Genomic DNA, 14,892 nt, shown 5'->3' with positions numbered 1-14,892 from the left:
GTTCCAAAACATTGCTATAACAAGCAATAACCATTTTATTAAGAACCCCTGTGTTTACTTATATATATATATATAGACATATTTAGATTTTTATTAGATTAGATTACATTTTATTGATCCTGACAGTTTAAATATCTCACAGATCAACAATGAAAACTTTTCTAGTGTTTATCTTCCTATTTAGTGAGTGTATTTTGATTTTATTTATTTGTTTTATTTATGTCGTATCATATCAAATCAGTGCATTTGCACCCAACTGATATGATGACAACCCATCTAAACTTTCAGGTAAATGAATATGGAGGTTAAGCTATAAACACAGATCCATTGTTTAGAATTTTAAGTTTTTCTATCATGCATGCAGCATCATTAAAACTGGACATTGAAAGCAGGCTGAAAAGTTTATTAAGAGCGATCAGACCAACCAGAAGGTGGGTGTTTCTGGAAACTGTCCATATGAGATGCAGAAGCTCAGATTAATAAACATCTTCAAACAGTTGGGCACAGATGACAGGGTTAAGGCAGCGATCGCAGGTGAAGGTTGATATATAGATCTATACTGGTAACTATTTACATTTATAGGTAACCTGTGTATGTAGGCCCACGCATGTTTTTAATCTACTTTTTTTTTTAACCTATATAACCTTCTCCTGAGTCTTGGGATGTAACTTTAACTGCTTGCCAACTAACAAAATACAAAGAACAAAGCCCTGCTGCAGTTTGATCTGTTTGGGTTCAACAGGAAGGAGAGTTTAACTTTGATTACTTGTTACTTGTTATTAATAAAACCTCAACATAAACAGTCTCACAGGCAATTTAATCTAATCTGAAATCAGCAGTTTCAAAGCTGCATTAACTAATATTATTAGTCTAATACCTGCAGGTAAACTGAGCCACGCTTTGGTGTCTCTCAGCTTTACTACCCCCCTCCATCACTCTGCTACCTACAGTCCTTCTGTTGTTATTCCAGCTTCTCTACCCTGTGTTGGCAAAGTCCCCTCCGTAAATGAGCATGTTGTTCATGTTGTAGCTTCAGGAAACAGGATGAGATGGGAGGGACAAAGAGCAGGAAGGAGGGGCTTATGGTAGGCGTTAATTTGGACTCATTAGACCCTCTAGAGGTTGAGGAAACATTACGGGGAGCAACTTTAATGAGACATTGTTTTTGTACATCAATAAAACACCAGGCTGAGAGTGATAAAGTGTATATTAATATCCCCCCCCCCAAACACACACACACATATTTACACAGATCTTTAGTTACAGTTGGTGCTCAGTGTTAGTAATAATAATAATGTGTCTCAGTAATAATAATAATAATAATAGTAATATAGTGAGTACTACACTCGATAGAAAATACCCTGCATGTACCTGTGGAGTTGAGTTGAAATGAGCAGACATTTTGTTGTTTTTCTTAAGCAAACTGTCACAATGGAGAAGCTGCTACAAGAGAGGTGAAGACACAGCCTTTAACAGATCATCACCTGTGTTTGTATGTACAGTATTTATTCACTATAATGCCCAGAGCTTCCTTTGGCTCTTTGTTCCTGAAGTGTTTGAGGGAGTATTTGGCTAAAAATCTGAAACCACAAACCTGCAAACTGCGGAGGGACTATAACTCTTCAAACTACATGTGCACAGTTTCAAGGTGAAAGGGGAAGAATGAGCCACTTCACAGCTCATCATGTTTCAAAAACACCACACACTCCATCCACCAGAGAAAACACACTTTTTTGAGGTAATCATTATCCTCTTTAACATTGATGGTTCTTTTTAGAAGAATTAGATGTTTAAGCCAAGAAATAGTGAAAATTCAAAAGAGCGGGGTTAACGTTGGTTAGAAGAAGAAGTTAGTAGAAAAAGAAAATCTGACAAGGGATGAACTGGAAAAGTGACCGAAATGAGCTAATACTGAAGAAACAGTGTCATAGTTCTGAGATATGAAAACTATATGACACAGAATTAGTCACACCGGTCAACAAAGATTCTGATTCATGAATCTTCCTGAGTGGATCTTACAGATTAATGACAACTCCCCACGAAAATCACTGTTAAATGTTCTATGAACATCTTTTCTCTCAAGTGTTTCAGTATAGGAAACAATATGTGACTGGAGGTTAATCTCCTACATTCACACTTGGATTCTTCCTGAAGAGGATGCTGGCGAACATGACAGGTGGAAAAAAACAGCCTCTGGGCAACTGGAACCCACCGACACGGTGCACCACACACTGAGAACAGAATCAGCAGCCTAACAAATATGTTACGGCCTATAAAGGTTCATTTTCTCCATGTTCCTCTGTGATACAGTCAGTCTGAAAGTAAATTGTGGTTGTTTTTGAAAGAGTCTGCCATCATCACATTTTTCAGGAAGGAAAACTGCAAAGTGTGGTGCAAGTTTAAATCTCCCTGATCAACGACAGTAATTATCTGTCGGTAACCTTCAGGTTTCCTTCATCAAGGAAAACACAATAGCCAGTGCTATTGTTTATTAGCTGGTTGGTTTTGTGCTTCATTGTGCGTCATTATGAGCTACGATCTGTGTGTGTTGTCTTTGGTGAAAGCCGTGTGTGTCTGCTCCCTGAATGACCCAGCGCTCCTCCAGCAGCTTGCAGGTTGTTTTATACGAACAGTCTGAAATATGAGTGCAAAGGCATGCAGCACCACCCAGTTCCCAGCAGTACGTCGCCGACAGCCACACACAACTTAACAAGGTGCAGCGTAGAAAACCATCAGACTGTAACAGCTGTGTCATAATAATAATAATGACAATAAAGTGAAGTTTCTGGAGGATTAAGTGTCTCGTATCCACATCTATCAAACTGCTAAACGTCCCAGTGGACTTAAGTCAAAAAGTAAAAATCCATTTTTTCCTCACAAACATTTTTTTAGACTAGTTTTGAGTGTTTTCTGAGATCACATAATGGTATTGCATCAGCTGAAGCAGTATCATAAGGACTAAACTGTAATACATTCTGTGGATAGCAGCAGTGTCAGATAAAATGAATCCTTGGTTATGAAACTCTGATGCCTTTTATCTTTAGTTTATCTTTAGATTAGTGTACAGAGCACAATTTGAGCCCATTCTGGAGTTAAAATGACAAACGTCACTGACACTAATCAAAATGAATACTCGGAGTAACTTTCCTGGTTAAACTGCTCCTGTCTGCACTCCTGTCTGCTCCTGTCTGCACACACTGTCAACTCAGTCAGACCTAAAAGGTTTAGAGTGAAATATTCCACATGGCTGCCCGTCGTGCATTCATGTTCATCAGATTAACTCAGTTACAATAATCAGGTTTTTCAGCTATTGTCAGTGTGCTTAGCAGAGAGGAGACACAAAAGAAACTGAAAGGAAGCAAAACAGAGAGGAGTAGAAAAATCTGGACTCATTGCTATGAAAAGTCTACTTGATGCAGGTGGAGGAAGGAAGAATTGTCCTTTTAAACCAGCTGACTTTCTAAATACAGGCCCCCGGGCCCTCAGTTTGGAAAACCAATCTGAGGGAAAACAAATGTTCTGTTATTGTCTTTGTCCACAGGACGTCCAGCTGCCGTGTTTGACAGAATAGTGAAGCTGTGAGAAAAGGTCTTAAAAAACCAGCATTAATGGAAACGAAAGGAACACAGGACCCAAACATATTGGGGTTTTTATATTTTAGCCCATTAACCACAAGTGCTTTCAAATCTTCAGTAGAGAAATGTCAAAGATACATTTGAGGTCATTTAGAAACTGTGTTGACAGATTGAACAGGTGATTTTTATGGGGAGCTAAAAACTGATTGGGCCATAATCCAGAGGGTTAAACTGTAGGAGGTGTGGCACAGATACTGTGTGGGCTGAGAGCGACAGGTGTGTCCAGAGGATCCAAAACAACAGGATGTTCATAGTTTGCTGATAAACAATTTTGCAGTAGGCTACTTTAAAATACTTAGCACCAAATTACTGCAATCTTTGTCAGAAATGGGAATCAAAAACACTGTCCTGGGGCTCAACAGTTCCTAAATCAAGTGAAATCCCACTGCAAGTTGCTGATCTGGACAAGGCCAGGTTTGTAATTAATGGGCTAAAACATGAGGAAACAGCAGAATGGTCCTTTAACAGTGAATCTGCTGGGTGTGATGTTTTTATCCATAAGTCATTTCATCCGTTCACGTCTGTCTCCTGTTGACAGTGGAGAACTGTTTACCCTTCTCTTTGTCTGTCAGGCTCTTTGCTGAGTCACATGACCCCTGTCAGTGCAGGGAGCTTCCAGGCCTCCGGTCTCTACAATTACCACATGTATGTCTTGGTTGTGTCAATCTGGCCCCCGCCTGCCTCCTCTGCCCTGTCTCTTCCCTCCCGCTCCTCCTCCTTGTCATCCTTGTCCTTCTCGACCTCACTCTCCCACAGCGTGATGAGTGGCGGGTACAGCTCGTTCAGAGGGATGGCCGTGGCATGCAGCATATACTTCTTCAGCGAATGGCCACAGGACTTGTGCTGCTGCACACGGCGGCCCATGTACACCACCAGCAGTGCCATGATGGACAGGGCAAACATGGAGCCCATGACGGCTGCCAATGCCACACTGCTGCGCCGCGATGCCACCAACTCCACCGAGAAGCCCGCCTCCTTCGTGGTGACGTTCAAACAGGAGGTTTGCACAGGTGAGGAGGGGGAGGTGGGGTTAGGGGTGGGGGTGGGAGGAGAGGAGGAGACAGTGAGGCAGACGTGGTACTCTGTGGCAGGAAGGAGCTGAGTCAGGTTGTATTCCTGAACATCCACTGGCACCTGGAGAGAGGGTGGGATTAGTTTACCTGTAGACAGGAAGGGGTGAGGGTGCAGAGGGTGGATGTGCTCACCTTGGCTGTGTAGCTGATCTGGGGATTGTCAATGTGCACAGTGGCACTAGTCCAGTGGGGCAGAGGAAGGGGGGCATCCTGCTGCTCTTGACCCACAGACGATGGCCCTCCACTGGGATACAATCTCCACTCCAATACCACCGACTGAGCGCGCACCACCTACACAGGAAACAGGATGCGACAGCAGTAAATCTCCTCTGAGTCTGAACCTGCGTTCTGATAACAGCAGACTAAGAATCACATTTATTTTCCACCTGAACTGCAAACATACACAACAGTGTGTTTCACATGAACAACACACAAAAACCAGCAGTGGAAGAAAAAGCAGTACAAAGACCCTTCTACCAGTAGAATTACCACAAAAGTCCTGCATTCCAAATGTTACTGCAGTAAAAGTCCAAAAGTATCATCATCCAAATGTACTTGAAGTATCCAAAGTAAAGTAGTCATTGTGCAGAATGGCCCATTTCACATGAATGTATCGGATATTATTGGATTCTAATTATTGATGCATTATTGTGTTCATCACTTTTAATAATAGCATTAAAATAGAGCAGGGACCTTCGCCAGCACCACCAGAGAGGCTGCAGTGCTGGATGAGTTCCTCGGCCAGGGCTGCCCTCTGCTAGGCTCGCCCCCCACCCGGTCTGACCACCGGTCCAAAGACCGCAGAGAATCTACGAACACTGAGACGCTCTTCGTGTCCGCCCCATCCGTGTTCCAAGCTACACAGGTGTACACACCTGAGAGAGACACACAGGGAGAGGTCATTTGATTCTGCTGTTTACGCAGAACAAAATGTGACTCACAGCACAAATGCAAGATTTCATTGGCAGACATGCAACAATAATGAACACTGTAAGAACCAGAATGAAAACGTGGAAGATTTGGTCACACAGAAGTCACACTGTTATTCACTAAATCAGCTGTAAATGTAAAGAGAAAGAAGGATGCAGAATAAACGCAGTATCAGTGACACAAGATGGTGGTACTGAGATCCTTTACTGCAGTAACAGTAGAGATACCACAGTGTAAAAAACTTCTTGAAGTCCTGCATTCTAAATGTGACTGATACTTATTGTAATACAGTATAAATATCTAACTATTAACCAGCAGCAGACTGGCCTGTGTCTGACGGCTCGGAGTGCTCGATCACCAACGCTCCAGGCGCCACCACACGATGCTTTTTCTTCTTCCTGCTCAGGCCACGCCCCTCTTCTGATATGATTGGTGCAGCCGTTACCTCTGAACTCACCTGCCCAGATAACAAGAAGCAGAAGATTTACTTCTTTACGTCTTCCTTTTGAATCGTCTCTTTAGAGCTATATGGTTATGATATTGTCATTAGATGACTTTGTTTTAACAATAAAACTGAATTAATGAATATTAATATAATTCATGCAGTAAACATATAAACACTTTTTCTATAGAAATGACAATCCACTGTTAATTTGATGATTTTGTCAAAAAGCTAAACTGGAGAAATATATTGCAATAATTGTCCAAACAAACATAAATTCATTTAGTTAATGACTAAGACTGGTGGAACAGTGGTGTCACAATGTGTCCTGCCAGCAGCAGGTTGTGGGTCTGAACCCTGGTGATCCCGGGGCGTTCTGTGTGGAGTCTGTATGTTGTCCCTGTGTCTGTGTGGGTTTTCCCCTACCACAGCCCAAACATGTGCAGGTTAGGTTGGTTGGTGACTCTAAATTGTCAGTAGGTCTGAATGTGAGTGTGTGTTTGTGTGTCAGCCCTGTGATAGGCTGCTCATCTGTCTAGGTGGGACCAGGCTCTCATCCACTGCATGCTGGGATTGGCCCCTGCAAGTGGTTTTTGGAAAAAGATGGCTTCCCATTGCTGGTGAGGAAGAACCATGTGAGCCAGTGCAGCGGTGTGGCTCCCTGTTGTGTTTTTAATAGTTTCTGGACAACAATGGAGGTCTACGGCACAGACCAATAAACTAAACCAGGTTCTGGATTCACACACATTAGCTGAGTGCACCACATTCATTGTTGTTGTCAGTCTCAGGATGGGATTTGTAACTCAAACACTGAATCATTGGCTGTGACCTTTAACTAGAGGTACAACACACACACATACATAGAACCAGAAAATATGCTGACCGCATGGCAAAAAATCCCAAACTGATTGTTGGAAGGTGCCATACAAACAGACACACGTGACCCTGCCCACCTTGTCTCCAGAGGGGGTCACCCAGTAGAATTGGGGGGTGGGCTCAGCATCTGCCCAGCACTCCAGTGTGATCGGCTGCCCAGCACTGACATTCACAGCAGGTGGAAATGCATGAGGAGAAATGTGAGGCAGGCAGCTATTGGCCTCGCCCCCTCCGACAGCGACTACCTCCTTCAGCTCTCGACCAATCAGGTGCGGCGGGGAGGAGCAGATGGTGAACGAGGACTCCAGCAGCTTGAGATGCGATTGGTTGCCGAGGTGAGGCGTCCAGGAGGAGAGACAGTCACATCGCAGGGGGTTAGAGTGAAGAGACACCTCCTCCAGGGAGGGGAGGGAGGACAGGAGGTCTCCAGAGAGTAGGCTCAGCTGGTTATTATGGAGAAGGAGAGTCCGGAGGGAGGACAGGTCACTAAGGGGAGGGGAGGAGACGAATCAATGATAGCAAAGGAGGCGTGGAGGAGAGGAAACACAGACAGGAGAAAAAGAGAAGAGCGAAAGGAAGGGGAGGAGAAGAAATAAATAAAGATAAAACAGGAAACGAGGAGTAGAAGAGATGGAAAGAAGACAAAGGAATGAGGAGAAAAGCAGAGATAAAAAAGGGAGATGGAGGAAAAAAATAGAGAGATGTAAGAGAAAACAGATTTGTTCACAGTTTCAGTGTGATGGCACCAGGTGCAGCAGCTCACCTGAAGGACTGCGGGTGGATGTAGGACAGGTGTGGGTTGTTGCACAGCTCCAGTTTGGCGAGTTCTGGAAGGTTGCGGAAACCGGCTCGCTCCACCAACAGCAGCTCGTCCATGTTGTTCAGACTGAAGCGAAAACAGTGAACGACACCACAATAAACCAAATACACAACACACTGACCCACTCGGGACTCTCTCTGATTGGTTTCTGAATGACAGAAGGGTGGGTCTTATCAGCAGGCAGGCTTTAATAAGAAGCAGAGCAGGAAGAAAAGAAACAAAACGCAGTACATTTACTCTGGTACTGCACTTAAGTAGACTTCTGTCCATTTTCCATTTTGTACTAAAGGTTGTATTAGACTCATGATGCTGTCAGAATTTTAGGAACAAATTTAATTCAGTGAGAAACGTAAAGACATGTCAAAGTAAACCTGTCTGTAGTCAAGTTGAAGCAGCTCTGCAGCCAGTGTCTGTACTCAGCCAAAGATAGTCTTTGAGAGGAGAAGCTCCACTCTGGACTGAGAGTTTTTTTTACGTGAGACATCTTCTCTGAATGCATCCTTATTGTGTATATGACTGTATATATGTCTATCTGTATTTATTGCTGTTCTATATCCTTTTATTCTTCTCTTACTGTTTTAGCTGTATTTTATTATATTTATACTTGTTGCTGCACTAGCCAGGCAATAAAGTTTTCTAATTCTTATTATTCATTAAAATATAAATTAGTAAAAGCATTTATTAATGTCTGTTTCTATTAATTAATATCAGTTAATGAATTTCCATTGCAGTTGTACCCCTCCATACCAGATCGGAATCAGGACATCCCTAAGGTTTTGTACTTGTGTTCTCACACTGACCTGAGCTCCTCCAGGTGCTGATGGTTCTGGAAGTCTCCTTGCTGGACTCGGCTGATGGGGTTCTTGTTCAGGTCCAGGAACTTAAGGTTAGGGAGCATGCTCAAAGCGTCACGAGGAACAGACCTGCCAGAAGAGCAACACTTGTCACCCGAAATTTGTCACCCGTAAATAAGAAGACAATACAGAGTCAGAGGGCAAGCAAAGCAGCAACTACATTCAGACACACCTGAGCTGGTTGTTGTAGAAGGAGAGGCTCTCCAGGTAGTCGAGGCCCAGGAAGGCGGTGGAGGGGACAGAGGCCAGTCCCATCCCAGCCAGTACCAGGCTGTGGAGGCGGGACAGAGGCAGAAAGTTCTTCTCTTCCAGACCCAGGATGGGATTTTCCCCAATCATCAGGATCTCCAGGGACGGCAGAGACTCAAACCAGTGACTGTCAATGGCCACCAGACGGTTGGAGTTCAGGTGGAGCCTGGAGGACGGAGCAGAGAACAATCACTATTGGTTCTAGAGGTCCTTTAAGAGGTTCCTATGGTCTCTGAAGAGGAACTACGGATCCTGAACTTTTCAAAAGCAATTCAGTGGGCTCTTCACATTCTTTAGATGAGTCCTCAGGGCTCTGGGGCAGAACGGATGAGGGGTTCTAGTTCCATTGGTTCTAATGAAGAAGATCTAGGGTCTGTCTGGATCTGGCTAAGGTTACTTTATGTGTTGGACACCTGGGGACTGTAGTGGCCCTCTCAGTCTCAGTCAGGGGTATTTTAGTAGGTCTGGTGGTCATGAGAACCTCTAGAGTTTCTCTTTTAAGGTCATTAGGTGGTTCTGCTTGTCACTGAGAGGGGCTCTATTAGTTCTGATGGTCCTTTAGGAGATCCTAAAAATCAAGTTCCCAGATGCTGAAATGTGTAAAGGGAAGCTGAAGATAGAAGATACAGTTACCGCAGCAGGTTGGTAAGGCCAACAAAGGCTTTTGGTCCGATGGAGGCGATGCGGTTGTGGTTGATGTAGAGCTCCTCCAGGCTGGACAGGTTCCTCAGGCTAAAATCCTCCAGCTCCTCAATGTGGTTCTCCTCCAGGTACAGAGTCACCAGGTGACTCAGAGAGGAGAGACCCATGGAGCTCACCTGGACAGCAAGAGAGAAACCTGTTCATTATGGAGCTGGTTTTGTGTACGGAAGGATACTGCTGGAAACAGGAAGGAGACAAACACAGACTGCAAGAACACATCCATTCATCCATCCATTTTCTATACCCACTTATTCCTAACCAGGGTCACGGGAATCTGCTGGAGCCTATCCCAGCTCTCTTTCGGGTGGAAGGTGGGGGTACACCCTGGACAGGTCACTGTAAGAACCCTGTTGTCTAAAACATCACCAGAGACTTAATAGTTCCCTTCAGTGGAACGTAGAGCCCCCTCACAGGAAACAAGCCCAAACCAAAAGGACACTGAGAGAGGTGGCCCCATATTTCCACACCTTTGGTCACAAGCTCTTACCTGTGTGAAGTGGTTCTGCGACAGGTCGAGCTCTGTCAGGTTGGTCAGACTTTGCAGTTCAGTGTTAATGGAGGAAATGTTGTTACTCTGTAGCAGCAGCACCTGAACACACATTGACAAACAGTAAATCCACAACACACTCATCTGTTCGCTAGTCATACTTATACACACACACACACAATTTATATTGGGTAGCTGACTGGCTGCCAGGTGCACCTGTATGATGTCACGGTTGCCTGTGTGGTGCCACTATCAGGTGTGTGATGTCACTGTCACCTGTACGGTGTCACTGTCACCTGTACGGTGTCACTATCACCTGTACAGTGTCACTGTCTCCTGTACGGTGTCACTATCACCTGTACAGTGTCTCTGTGACCTGTGCAATGTCACTGTCACCTGTGTGTCAGATGAAATGTTGGCTGGGACTCTCTGCAGATGGAGTTCATTACAGTCGACCGTCCTGGCCTGATGATACACAGACTGGGGGGTGTACCACGGCCGTGTCTCACACACACACTGCAGAGGGCACAGCACATCGCCACCTATAGGACACAACACGCACACCAAACCTGTGTATGAAAGCTGATGATTTAAAATAATGATATGCACATCACCCGTCTTCATTACTGTTCTTTACCTTCGCTGGCACTTCCCACTCCGGTACACACTGAAGATGTCACCAGGGAGAAGATAAGTACGAGGAGGACTAAAAGTCCCATGATGCACTGGCCCAGAGGAAGTGCAGGCTAAATTATAACAGCTTTTCCTCAGACAGTCAGTGAGAAGTGAGTCTCATCTATACCTGGAAAAACACAGAAGCAGCTGACTAGTACTAAATCAGGTTCTGGATTCACACACATTGATTGCTGCTGTCAGTCTCTGGATGGGATTTGGACTCAGTAACACACACACACACAGAATCAACGGCTGTGTCCTGTGAGGTCAGCAGTGTGGTAATATCCTATGAAGTGGTGGAATAAACGAGGGATTTGTTGTCGGCTGTTGGGCTGCAGAGAGAGCTTTGATTTCATTATATCTGTCACTGCCTCCTCGCTCCACACACAGCTCCCAACAATGTAGAGGACCTGGACCGGAAGTTTGTACCCTCAAACCGAAGGATTTACGTTATGAGGACTTGCTCTTGTCCCCTACAGCAGGATGAGTCACCACATAGTCTGCAAATACGCAAATGTCCCCACAACACCAGTACACACACACTGTACTCAGTGTACCCAGACAGTTGTTGCGGGAACACACACACTTAGCGGGACAGGAAACGGGGACACCTTCCCTCTGGTGCCATGGCAACCAGCAAGGAAGTGACATTTGAAGAAATAGGGATGGTATCGACCTCTGAGCTGCTCTGTCATTGGTCCATTCACTTCAGATTAGAAGTATATAAGGTAGTTAACATTAGCTCCACCTTTACCAGCTGCAACATTAAAGTGATGAACACAATAATGCATCGATAATTAGAATCCAATAATATCAGATACATTCATGTGAAATGGGCCATTCTGCACAATGACTACTTTTACTTTGGATACTTCAAGTACATTTGGAGGATGATACTTTTGGACTTTTACTGCAGTAACATTTGGAATGCAGGACTGTTACTTGGAATAGAGGAGTTTTACTTTATGGTATAACTTCCATTACTGATCTGAGTACTTCATTGAACACTGAACATGTTTAACATGTGATGTCAGTCAATTTGCAGCTCTGGTACTTTTAATTAACCTTGTTTGAATTAAAGAAATGTAAAATGTTTTTTATATAAAACACATTTTCTGTTTCCTGAGCTGATTCAACATTACTCAACTTTTTCCAGCTGTTAGAAAACCCTACATGTCATTTATGCAGAGCATTATGGGAGAAAGTCTTCGTCAACAGTACACTGAATACATTAAACTGTTGCCGGCTGTCAGTCCAGCAGCAGCACAAAGCTGACTGAACACATGGGGTTCCTAATAAGCTGACCAGGTCTGACACATGGGTTCCTAATAAACTGACCGGGTCTGACACAGGGGTTACTAATAAATTGACCACTTGGTCTATGAGTTTCTACTCTCCCAGGCTGCACGTGAACGCAGCACAGTGAGGCTTCTTCTTCTTTCTGTGAACAACCCCCCTTTCTGAGCTGATGGAATATTAATGAGGTGATATTAATTATTTAAGGAGCTGCCAACGCCTCGTTAAGGGTCCTGCTGCAGAGGCTGTGATTGGAGATTTTGGTTAACTGTGAGTGAGGTGACGGGGACACAGGTGGGAGAGGACATGAAGGCAGAACAAACCCCCCTCACCTCCCTCACTCCCCCCACCCCAGCCCAACATGTGACACTGTTCCTTTAATATGCTGCTGATCAGAGCTTCTTTATCATCACTATTAGTAGCAGGAGTAGTAGTAGTAGTATTAACAGTAGTAGTAATAGTTGTAGTAACAGTAGTAGTAGTAGCTGTAGCAGTAGTATTACCAGTAGTAGCAGTATTAAGACTTGTTCTCCTTGTGTTTCATCAGATTTTCCTCCTGAAGCTGAAGCACAAGCAGCTTCTTTTTCCTCTCAGTTTCAGCAGTGAATTATGAAGCAGCCGGAAGCGGGCAGATCCGGGTTAACTATTGATCTGTACTGATCTGTATTAATTGTATTGATCTGGCTTCTGGGCTGCCAATAACGGACCTGACATACTTAATCTTTCCCGGTTCCGGTCGGACTTTGTGCTGTTCTGTCTAACGCATCATCACTTTTCTTTAAATAAAACCCCGCTGATGAGTCGTGTTAACCGTTCTTGTTCGTGGACTGAACCGGGTCATAGAGACCTGAAAGTACAGTTAAAACCAGAGTCGTCCTCTGGTCTCCCCCCGTGTGTGCTGGAGAACAGACGCCCATGTACTCACCTTGCTCCTCCGCCTGCAGCTCCTCCTGCTCCGCCTCCGCCGCTCCGAGCCGCCGTGAGTCCACAGACCAGGACCAGATTTTGGCAGAGTCCGGTAGAGTCCAGTAGAGCCCGGTAGTTCTCTGGTTTATTGAGGTTTTGGGGTCCAGCTGCTGTCGCTTTATCTGAAACGTCCTCCCTCCCTCTCCCTGTCCTCTATCAGGTCCGCAGAAGCTGACACGGCATTAGCCAATGGGATTTATAGGCCACTGGGTGACGGACCAATCAGAGCTCGAATGCTGCAGATGTGCTGGACCGGGTGGAGGGGGGGATGCGTTAACATGACGTAATGCTCCAGATTCCCCAAATGACTCTTGCCTGCATCTTCTTCTTCTACTACTTTATATCTTCTCTTGTATCTTCTGTTCCTTCCCACAGCAGAGATGATGTCACCAACGTGTAGGGCTGCGTATTCATTACATATACACATCACATACTTTACCACTCAGTACTTTTTGTAATACTGCTTAGTCTACAGTATTACATCAACAACAGCCAAAAGACAAGAGACGCTCTGGGCTCTTCTAAACATTAACCCCTGAACATGGTTGATTATTGATTATTGATGATTCTATAAGTTCATTATAATGCAACACGTGTGAGGTTGATGAGCAAAACGAGATGATGAGAGTAAACAGACTCAGGGCTGAGATCACTTAAACCACCTGTTTATCAAGACAAAGGAAAAATCTCAAGATAAAAATTCTAAACTCACATTCAACTGTTATTTAAAAAATGTTTTGGACAACACGGGAGAAGAAAACAAAGAATCTGATTGGCCAATAGCAGGAGTGATGCAATGCGATGAAGAGCAATGAGAGAAAGCGCAACATGAAGAACAAGAGAAGAAGAAACATCACAAAACAAGGATGAAGAGATGGAGCGTAACCTGAGACAGATGCTGACATCAGCAGCGATGTCGCAGTTATCCAGGAAGTCTGAGTCACAGTCTGATTGATGAAGACACGGATGACAGAGATAAAAACTAAAGCTTATTATGATGAAGGTGAATGTGCCTGTGAAATGTTCTGGTCAGCAATGGCAGATGAGTCGGCCCAATCTGATCACTATAGAGGAACAGTAGGGTCCATGTCATCACCTGCTGAGAGAAAAAAATCAGGGACAGGTGAAAGGAAGACTCGGGCAGGAGTTTAGCGAGCATCACCACGTTCATGGTCGAGCACACTAACCCACTACTCAACAAGCAGCCCCCTTGGGTGTCTCTTTTTAATATTTTTTTTTGTATGATGTGGCATTGTGTGGTCTGTGCTACTGGATACTCGAATTTCATTTCATTTTTCAGAAGTATCATCTTCTTCGTCATTAACATCATCAGCTGAGCAGTTTGATTTGAACATGAGCCTGGATTACCTATAAAACATACAGAGAACAGGTTGGTTTAAAAGCTTTTAGAGATGTGTGGTTCAAACAGGATCATTTCTGCACATTAATAGAACATTGACAGAATGGGTACTTTTTCATCAGGTATTTATACTTTGAGCACTTCCATGTAAGTGAAAGTGACTTATATGTCCAAGTATGGTGACCCATACTCAGAATTTGTGCTCTGCATTTAACCCACCCAAGTGCACACAGACCCGGAGCAGTGGGCAGCCAATGCTGCGATGCCCGGGGAGCAGTTGGGGGTCCGGTGCCTTGCTCGAACCTGCAATTTTCAGGTTACAAGTCCGACTCCCTAGCCATTAGGCCACAACTGCCCCCTTCACTCCATGTCAGAGCCAAAAGTGTACGTTTTCCTGCTTTACATTTATCTGATAACTTTAGTTCCTTTTCAGAATCAGATGAATCAAACAAAATCCAGTCAAATCATCAAACTTTATTGATCCCCGGTGGAAAATTCCCAAACTACCCAGCAGTATGGAAAGTACT

At 44.3% G+C, this 14,892-nt stretch overlaps 1 protein-coding gene across 1 annotated transcript; it reads right to left on the bottom strand.

Moving 5' to 3' along the window:
• Positions 1 to 1,278: 1,278 nt before the first annotated feature.
• On the bottom strand, positions 1,279 to 13,145 carry LOC113146208 (leucine-rich repeat neuronal protein 1). Its single transcript, XM_026333550.1, has 13 exons — positions 12,965 to 13,145; positions 10,706 to 10,870; positions 10,465 to 10,610; positions 10,069 to 10,170; positions 9,513 to 9,697; positions 8,803 to 9,045; positions 8,577 to 8,699; positions 7,720 to 7,842; positions 7,034 to 7,442; positions 5,966 to 6,095; positions 5,402 to 5,583; positions 4,841 to 4,999; positions 1,279 to 4,769 (listed from the first exon to the last, which is right to left on the bottom strand). Exons 2-13 carry the CDS (start codon positions 10,785 to 10,787, stop codon positions 4,272 to 4,274), a joined length of 2,382 nt encoding a protein of 793 aa, XP_026189335.1. The 5' UTR covers positions 10,788 to 10,870; positions 12,965 to 13,145; the 3' UTR covers positions 1,279 to 4,271.
• Positions 13,146 to 14,892: the final 1,747 nt, after the last annotated feature.

Source organism: Mastacembelus armatus, chromosome 7 (assembly GCF_900324485.2).
Source record: "Mastacembelus armatus chromosome 7, fMasArm1.2, whole genome shotgun sequence".
In the NCBI taxonomy this organism is placed as follows: domain Eukaryota; kingdom Metazoa; phylum Chordata; class Actinopteri; order Synbranchiformes; family Mastacembelidae; genus Mastacembelus; species Mastacembelus armatus.
The sequence above is the reverse complement of the archived record's forward strand: the minus strand, read 5'-3'. Positions and strand labels throughout refer to the sequence as shown.

Excerpts from the sequence above, each read along its gene's own strand:
- LOC113146208 (XM_026333550.1), bottom strand. The coding sequence starts at position 10,787 with ATGGGACTTTTAGTCCTCCTCGTACTTATCTTCTCCCTGGTGACATCT. Across the intron at positions 9,046-9,512 it reads GGCCTTACCAACCTGCTGCG|GCTCCACCTGAACTCCAACC; the intron begins GTAACTGTATCT and ends TCCGTCCTCCAG. Across the intron at positions 7,443-7,719 it reads ATCCACCCGCAGTCCTTCAG|TGACCTGTCCTCCCTCCGGA; the intron begins GTGAGCTGCTGC and ends CCCTCCCCTTAG.